Below are 8,519 nucleotides of genomic sequence, written 5' to 3'. Positions count from 1 at the left end.
GGTATGTGCACTAGACTGTCTGAGGCTTGAGCTTGGAGTACAAAAAAACTTTTATCAGCTTATCGGACTCTTCTTTCCTGCCTGCCTCCTAACTAGGCTCTGACCACAATGTGCTGCTGTTCTGGTAAGCAGCCCATTGTGGTCCTACTCAGTGGCCCTTGCTTGTAAAGAGCCATCACACAAAGCACATAGGGCCAGAAAAGGAAAGAACCTGGGGGCCAGAACTGTGCTCTTCCTGTATTCATAAGCTTTCAAATCCTGCCCCCCTGTGTCTGATTTGTGCATCTTGCTGTGCCTGAAGGGTTGAAAAGAGAATCTGTCCCATACTTCACACTGGCCTGCTGTGGACACGGCCGGGGCAGATGCAGCTTAGCATAAGTATACAGAGGAGGGGTGTCCACTAGATGAGACAGAAACATGAAATGAGCAATGTCTACTCATCTATTTTCTTTGTTAGGTAGGTAATTGTAAAACTGAGGCTACACCCTGCCCTAAGTTACTCTGGGGAACTAGAGGCTAGAAAAATCATTGACAGGCAAACAGCGAAGGAAAGAGCTCATATATAGATAACAAACATGGCAAATTTCTGGCTTCTCCCTAGCCCTTTTATTCCAATCTAATTCCCTCTTTCATTTTGTTCAGGACCCCAGCCTATTTCATCCATTCAAGACCACAGTCTAATTTTTGTTTTCTGTCTTGCTATTTTTTAAAAATGCTCTAATGCAATGGTTCTCAACCTTCCTAATGTTGCAAACCTTTAATACAGTCCGTGCTGTAGTGACCCCCAACCGTAAAATTATTTTTCTTGCTAGTTCATAACTGTAATTTTGCTACTGCTGTGATGTAAATATTTGATATGAAGGTTATCTGAAATGCAAATCCTTTGAAAGGGTTGTTTAACCCCCAAAGGAGTCATGACCCACAGGTCATGTTTTACATGTCAATCCCAGTTCCCTCTCCCTACTCTCCTCACCTACCCCCCAATGTGGAATGGCTCCCTCTTTTATGGTGTCTCTTTTCTTGCTCTCCTTTATTCTTCCCCCGACTCAATCGTCCTGCTTCCTCATGTCCTCCTCTCTACTCCTCTTTTCCCCTTGTCTTTCTCCTAACTCTCTCTCCCCTCCCCCATGCTCCCAATTTGCTCAGGAGATCTTGTCCCTTTCCCCTTCTCCAGGGGACTATGTATGTCTCTCTTAGGGTCCTCCTTGTTCCCTAGCTTCTCTAGCAATGTGGATTATAGTCTGGTAATCCTTTGCTCTATGTCTAAAATCAATATATGAGTGAGTACATATTATGTTTGTCTTTTTGTGACTGGGTTACCTCACTCAGGATGGTTTCTTCTAGTTCCATCTATTTGCCTGTGAATTTCAAGATTCCATCTTTTTTTTCTGCTGAATAGTATCTCAGAGTTGTTTTGATTTGCATATCCTGGATGGCTAGGGATGATGAGCACTTTCTCAAGTGCCTCTCAGTCATTTTAGACTCCTCTATTGAAAATTCTCTATTTAGTTCTGTAGCCCATTTTTTAAATGGATCCTTTGGTGTTTTGGAGACTTGCTTCTTGAGTTCTTTGTAAATTTTGGAGATCAGCCCTCTGTCAGATATGGAGTTGGTGAACATCTTTTCCCATTCTGTGTCCTTTGCCTTCCAGAAGCTTCTCAGTTTCAGGAGGTCCCATTTATTAATTGTCGATCTCAGTGTCTGTGCTACTGGTGTTATGTTCAAGAAACGGTCTCCTGTACCAATTCATTCAAAGGTACTTCCTACTTTCTCTTCTAAGAGGATCAGTCACGGCTGTATTTATGTTGAGGTCTTTGATCCTAACTTGGGACTTGAGACATTTTTTAAAATTTTTGTAGTTTTTTTATTTTTATTTTTAAATTTAAATTTAAATTAGAAATAAGGTTGCTTCACATATCAATTCCAGGTCCCTCTCCCTTTCTCTCACCTCCTCCCACGCCCTCCCACCAACACCTCCAATATCCCCTCATTTCCCCAGGGAGGGTGAGGCCCTCCATCGGGGTGTCCATAGTCTGTCATTTCATCCAGGACAGGGCCTAGACCTTCCCCTGGGAGTCCAGGTGAGAGTGCATCTCTCATTGTTGAATGGGCGCCCAAAGTCCATTTGTATACCTGGGATAAATACTGATCTACTACCCAAAGCCCAATAGATTACCTAGGCCTCCTCACTGACACCCACATTCAGGGGGTCTTGATCAGGGACTTGGGACTTTTAATCATTTAAATACGCTTATTGAACACATGTCCTGTGAATTAAAGCTATGAACAGAAGAGAGACCTTTCAAGCTTCTCACAGCTGACGTTCATTGGAGAACAGTAAACAAGTAACTAAATTACACTTTTTTGTATGTTAGGTACTGATGAGTAAATCAAGGAAAGGACTACAAGTTCTACTTTAAATGAGATGGTTAAAGATGGCCTTTCTGAGAAAATAACATACTTAGAAATGAATGAAGTAAGAGAGTGCAGGCTCAAGGACAACTGTGCCTGGAGCACACAAGCCTTCAAGATAAGACACAAAACAGGAACCAGCAGCAGAAAAAAAAACAGATCAAAAGGGAGTGAACAAAAATAAAGACAACTCTTTCAAGTAACGACTGTAACAAAAAGTGAGAAAACTGAGTACCTGGAGATGGAAGTAGCATCAGGAGAGAATTTCTTTCTTTGGTGCTTGTTTGCTTGTCTGCTTGCTTTCTTTCTTGCTTGCTTGCTTAATATAGAAGTGTGTGTGTTGAGCATTGGTGTAGAAGGTAAACAATGGCCTTAAATCCTCTCCTTATATAGTCTTTTACATGGTAACTCAATAGCTTTTCCTTGTGGATTGGCTTTGTGAGCATCTCTGGTATTAGAATGGAGAAGAAGTGATGGTATATAATGCGTACTCTTAGAGCTCTTATACTAGCCTGAGGTCACCATGTAACAAAATCCTAAATGGGCTGATTCAGCATCCACCCCACACAAACCAACACAGAAAGGAGGACCCTTTAAAAAGTAGAAATATCTAGAGACAAAAATAATATTTTTTCCACTGGAGGGATGAGGTTTAAAAGTGTCTTGGCCTGGGATGTCCACCCATGATGAATTGATCAACTTAAACAAAAAAGGGGAACTGATAGGCTGTCAGCCTCTAGTACACATGTTCATGAATGGCTTTATCGTATCTGACCAGTCTGGACCAGTCAGCCAGAAGGAAGTCCCTGCTGGCCTTTGTCTCAGATCAGAAAGGTGGGGAAGAAGACAGAAATTTGTCACATTTACTATTTGTCTGTGAGTTCTTTCCTTACCTATTTGTCTGTCAAGGATCTGCCTAGCCTCTAGTCCCTCAGAGTAACTTATGGCAAAGCACAGCCTGAGTGCTAGAATTAACTAACATTGCTCTTTCCATGCTCCTGTCTCATTTAATATGCACATCTCCACTACATACAAATGTCATGGCAAAACTAAGGGCTGTGCATGTAGAACGGGGCCTATCCTACCCTCTTGAAATGACATGGATGATACTTGATGTTGGGGAAAGAAAGAAATAACACTACCCAAGCTAAAAGCCAAGGGGCAAAGTCCTTCTGACCCTGACTAGATATTCTGGGAAAGGAGGCATGGGGCTTAATGGAGAAGGCTCATAGAAAGAATGTACATTTGTGATACCCAAATATAGACATGCCTTACAAGTCTTTGGAGTGAGTGTTACATTTTTCAAAGAAAAGATGGAAGTTTTCTTGGACAACATCTATTACCCCTTTATTAGTTCCCGCATGAAAATGCATGACAGCTATGGGTTATCTTTTTTTCAAAGAAAAAACTGAAGTTTTCTAGGACAACATTTATTACCCCTTTATTAATTCCCACACAAGGATGCATGACAGCTATGGATTATTTAGTCAAGTAGACATGGGTAGTGAGTTGCTATGAAATGCCAAAAAAAAAAAAGGACCCTGCCTGAAATGGAGAACCATGGTTGGTGATGTTTGTGGACTTCTATGGTAGACAGTTACAAGTTGTCCACATGCTACACTGAGATGTAACAGATACACACAACTGACTCTTATTAACCACAACAAGCATCTGGCATCACCCTGGGCCTGGGTACTTCTTGCCATCTCTTCCCAGACACTTCACAAATTAAGAAGCTACAGGATACTACTAATGGAAGATTCCGGGCTCTGAAGATACACATGAACACTGTGAAAGGGCCCTGAGGCAGACTTCTGCAAGCAGCTGCACAGGCCTGGGAGAGTCAATGACAACATGGGCCTTCTGCTCCTCCTCCACCCACAGCCAGGGTCTGTGCCCTGGAACTGTTGCAACCTGACAACTTAGGGAGAGCAGAGAGATTTGGGGTGTCTCAGTAGGCAGATGGCTGCTGAACATGGCCCCTGACAGTATTGAACTCAACCTGCCTTCACCTTGGCTAGGATGCCAAGGATCTGGGCTCCTGGGCTCCTGAGGACCATCTAACCCCAGATGATATTGCTCCCCCACTTTCATTGACTCTACTGTACAGTTTCCAGCCTAGCTGGAAGTCCTGATTGCTAAGCTGAGTGTCTTTCCTCTTCAGTACCAGCAGGAGCAGCTGAGAGCAGAAATCTCTGCCTCAATCATCCCTGACTGCTAGTTTCCCCAGGGAGGGCTGACAGTGAAGACAAGGAGGAACCACAGAGACAGAGCTGATAGGAAATGAAGGCCCTCCCTTGCCATTTCAGCAGAATAGTTTCCCCTTCCTGCCATGTGCCTTAATGTCCAAAGACCATTGTGGATTTTGTAATCAGGAAACATTCACTAAGGACTCCAGAAGGGAGAAAAGTAGAAGCCCAGGGTGATCACGGGACTGATGGAAGGGTGAAGCATACTTTAATGATAGGTGTTTGGTTTAAATACTAAAACTCTTGTCAGTAACAACACATTGAAGTGTTTCCTTATTTTTCAGTTTTTAGGTTTGATTTCACACGTGCTACTTCTGCATATTTAAAGGATGCAGGGGACATTTCAGTACATGTGCACAGTGTGTTATGGTCAGCCAGAGTAATGGGATGTCTCTGGATACTTGAATACTTCAACAATCCTCTTTAGCTATTTTGAAATATCAAAGTATGTGTTATCAGCCTTACTGTGCTACAGAGCATGAGAATAGCCCTGCTGTCCAGCTTCAGCCCTGTCCTGTTACCAGTCCTCTCTCCACCCTGATCCCAAACTCTCCTCAGGCTCTGTAATCACAACTTGACTTTCTAATTCTGTGAGACCAGTTTTCTAGAGGTTTGATAGCATGTTTCATATGGAAGAACTGTCATTGACAATCTAGAAAGATCACTTTCTATGTTAGCCATGAAGAAACCTAGAGGGACAAGAAGGAATGCAGACATTGTGGTCAGGGTGTCTGGGAGTGACAGACTTTAGAGCACGACCACTGCATGACAGTCAGGTCCCTGATAGTCACTGCCTGGGGATGAAGGGACATTTTTCACATGGCTGTATAGCATCTTCGCAAGGTATGCCTTCCTTAATCTTCCCTATTCCAGATTAGGAATTTAGGTTCAAAGAAACAAGTTAATTCATCCAAAGACACACCACTAGCATGTTCCAACAAAGCCCATACTCCCTTTTTTGGAGGATAGTTAAAAAATCTGACTGAAAAGAATTCAAAAAGTGTACAATCATACATGGTGTGGAAGTTATACTGTGGCAAGAGATCTATTGGGTCTTTTGTTTATCTCAAGGCAATCCTGGTTAAATAATAATAATTAATAGTTAATAATAATAGCTCAGAGTTCATTTCATCAGAATCCTATCTTCCATGTAGCTCCTATGAGGCAGCACCTTTTGGATCCAGGCATCTCTTCCTCCCTGAGTCCATTTTTCATTTCTGTCATTGCCTCCTTTCTAGCCTTCGCTTGGTACTCACAGAGGTCTATGAGTTAACTCTAAAGCTACCTATACCACATAAAACCATGTGATATGTATCAACCTAAATCAAACAACCAGCCTGGTACCTTGAATCTCAATCTATAAAGTGACAGGTTGTTGTACCAAGAATTCATTGTCTCAGCTATAATAGTGTCAGACAGGGAGGATTTCTTCATTATGCAACATTCATGGCCCTGTCTGCCAAATGACAGTTGTAGCCTCAGCTTTTTAGGCAACAATAATGGAAGGAATGTAGGAGGGAATCAAGAATGGGGGGAAGGGATGGAGGGAAGGAAGGAAGGGAAAACCTTTTCAAGTGCTGATAAGGCCATTACCCCTGTCATTGAGAACCTTTATAGAATGAAATCCATGAATTTGTTCAGTTTTTTTTTTACTCTTTACCAAGACTGTTTCTCTTCCTAGCGCCTTTGTAGAGACTCCAGGAGCAGAGCCAGAACTTTGATTTGAGGTAGGAAAGTCCAACAGTTGCAGGACTGGATTTAAGCATCCTGGGTTTCAATCCAGCTCTCATTCTCACCATTCTGTGTCCTGGGGCACAGTTCCAACACTCTGCACCTCTGAGTCATCACCTTTAAAACAAAAATAAAGTGGAACCTCAGGAGGCTTTGAATACTCAGCCAGATGTCTAAGCCCTTGAACTTAGACTTAGGAATCCTTAGTTTGCACAGTATGATAATGTTCCCGTTTGTGTTATCCTTATATACCCACTGATGAAATCATTGAGTAAATTATTTCCACACTTGTTTGTTATGTGACTCTCTTAGATTAATTAATTAATCTGAATTAATGATGGCAGAAAGGACATGGGCACCCCATTTACACCATTTCAACTTCAAGTTTAGATAGACTCTAGGCACTAGTAAACAGTTCAATTGGTTGAAGAAATGTAACCATTTCCTTGTCTTTATTTTCCAGAGCCCTATGCATTTGATAGCAAAGTAAATATAGAGGTCATTTCCCCTGACCTGTAGAAGAATTTACAATGGAGATTTCAGCCATCACAGAGTCCTACTACAACTCCAAGAATGACTACTTTCCTGGAATTTTTTGTGCAAGCATGAATGTGCGGGCATTTGGAGTCACAGTGCTGATCCCCCTGTACTCCCTGGTGTTCATCATTGGAGTGATAGGCAATGTCCTGGTGGTTCTGGTGCTCATACAACACAAGAGGCTTCGAAGCATGACCAGCATCTACCTACTCAACCTGGCCATCTCTGATCTGGTCTTCCTCTTCACATTACCTTTCTGGATTGACTATATACTAAAAGGAGACTGGGTTTTTGGTGATGGTATGTGTAAGTTCCTCACTGGTTTTTATTATCTGGGCTTGTATAGTGACATGTTTTTCATCACCTTGCTTACAATTGATAGGTACCTAGCCATTGTCCATGCTGTGTTTGCCCTGCGTGCCCGGACTGTCACTTTTGGCATCATCACCAGCATCATAACCTGGGTCCTGGCCATCTTGGTTTCCACTCCTTGTCTGTATTTTTTCAGGGCCCAGTTGGAGTTCACTTACCATACCTGCAGAGCAGATTTGCCCCAGGAGAGTCTGAAGCATTTTTTGAGGTTTCAGGCACTAACAATGAACCTCCTTGGACTAATTTTACCTCTCTTGGCCATGATCTTCTGCTACACAAGGATCATCAGTGTTCTACACAGAAGACCCAATAAGAAGAAGTCCAAAGCTATGCGTCTGATTTTTGTTATCACACTTCTCTTCTTCCTCCTCTGGACCCCCTACTATCTGGCTGCATTTGCTTCTGCTTTTGACGATTTCCTATTCACCAGAGGGTGTGAGAGAAGCCAACAGTTGGACCTGGCCTTGATGGTAACTGAGGCAATTGCCTACACCCACTGCTGTGTCAACCCAGTCATTTATGTCTTTGTGGGTGAGAGGTTCCGGAAATACCTCAGGCAGCTGTTTCAGAGGCATGTGATTATACCCCTGGCAAAATGGCTGCCCTTCTTCTCTGTGGAACGAACACAGAGGGCCAATTCCATATCTCCATCCACAGGGGAAAATGAGCTTTCTGCTGGCTTATAATTCAGACCCCTGAAGGCCAACAAATATCCAGGAGTGAAAAGACAGCGTAACTCTCCAAAACAGATACTGTCTGATGAGTCATTGTATTGTAGATCATCGGGACCTTGCAGGTAGCTTAACAGTATGCCAACTCTTTAATGTTTGCCATAATTGTCTTCCTGTCAGAAAAAAGATGTATGAACAAATTGTGACATTCTAAAGACTGGGTCAATAGTTTCCAGGGAAGGGCTTAGGCCCAACAAGAGGTAGAGGTTATTGTCATTAGGACTGTCAAATAAAACAAACCCTACTCCCAATGATTGTTGAACCAGCTAAGTCTACAACTGTGTGTCCTCTGCACCTGGGGGTCAATTGCAGTTCACAGATGCCTCCTCCACTGCACCCCCACTGCAGGGCCCGAACTCTTGAAAACCTTGGAATTCAAGGTTGCATTTGAGATCTATCGAGGTACTGCTTTATCATTTGGCTAGAAAAGTCATTAGACAGAATTTTATATTTGTTAAAAACCAAAGACTTACAGCAAGTAAATAGG

The 8,519-nt window shown here is 42.6% G+C and overlaps 1 protein-coding gene across 1 annotated transcript; it reads left to right on the top strand.

The window, feature by feature from the left end:
- The first annotated feature begins 6,922 nt into the window (after window positions 1–6,922).
- Window positions 6,923–7,987, top strand: LOC101834498 (C-C chemokine receptor 1-like protein 1). The gene has a single exon (XM_005082281.3). It carries the CDS (start codon window positions 6,923–6,925, stop codon window positions 7,985–7,987), a length of 1,065 nt encoding a protein of 354 aa, XP_005082338.1.
- Window positions 7,988–8,519: the final 532 nt, after the last annotated feature.

This window comes from Mesocricetus auratus, unplaced genomic scaffold (genome assembly GCF_017639785.1).
Source record: "Mesocricetus auratus isolate SY011 unplaced genomic scaffold, BCM_Maur_2.0 Super-Scaffold_100691, whole genome shotgun sequence".
In the NCBI taxonomy this organism is placed as follows: Eukaryota; Metazoa; Chordata; class Mammalia; order Rodentia; family Cricetidae; genus Mesocricetus; species Mesocricetus auratus.
Note: the sequence above shows the minus strand (reverse complement) of the source record. Positions and strands in the feature narration are given on the sequence as shown.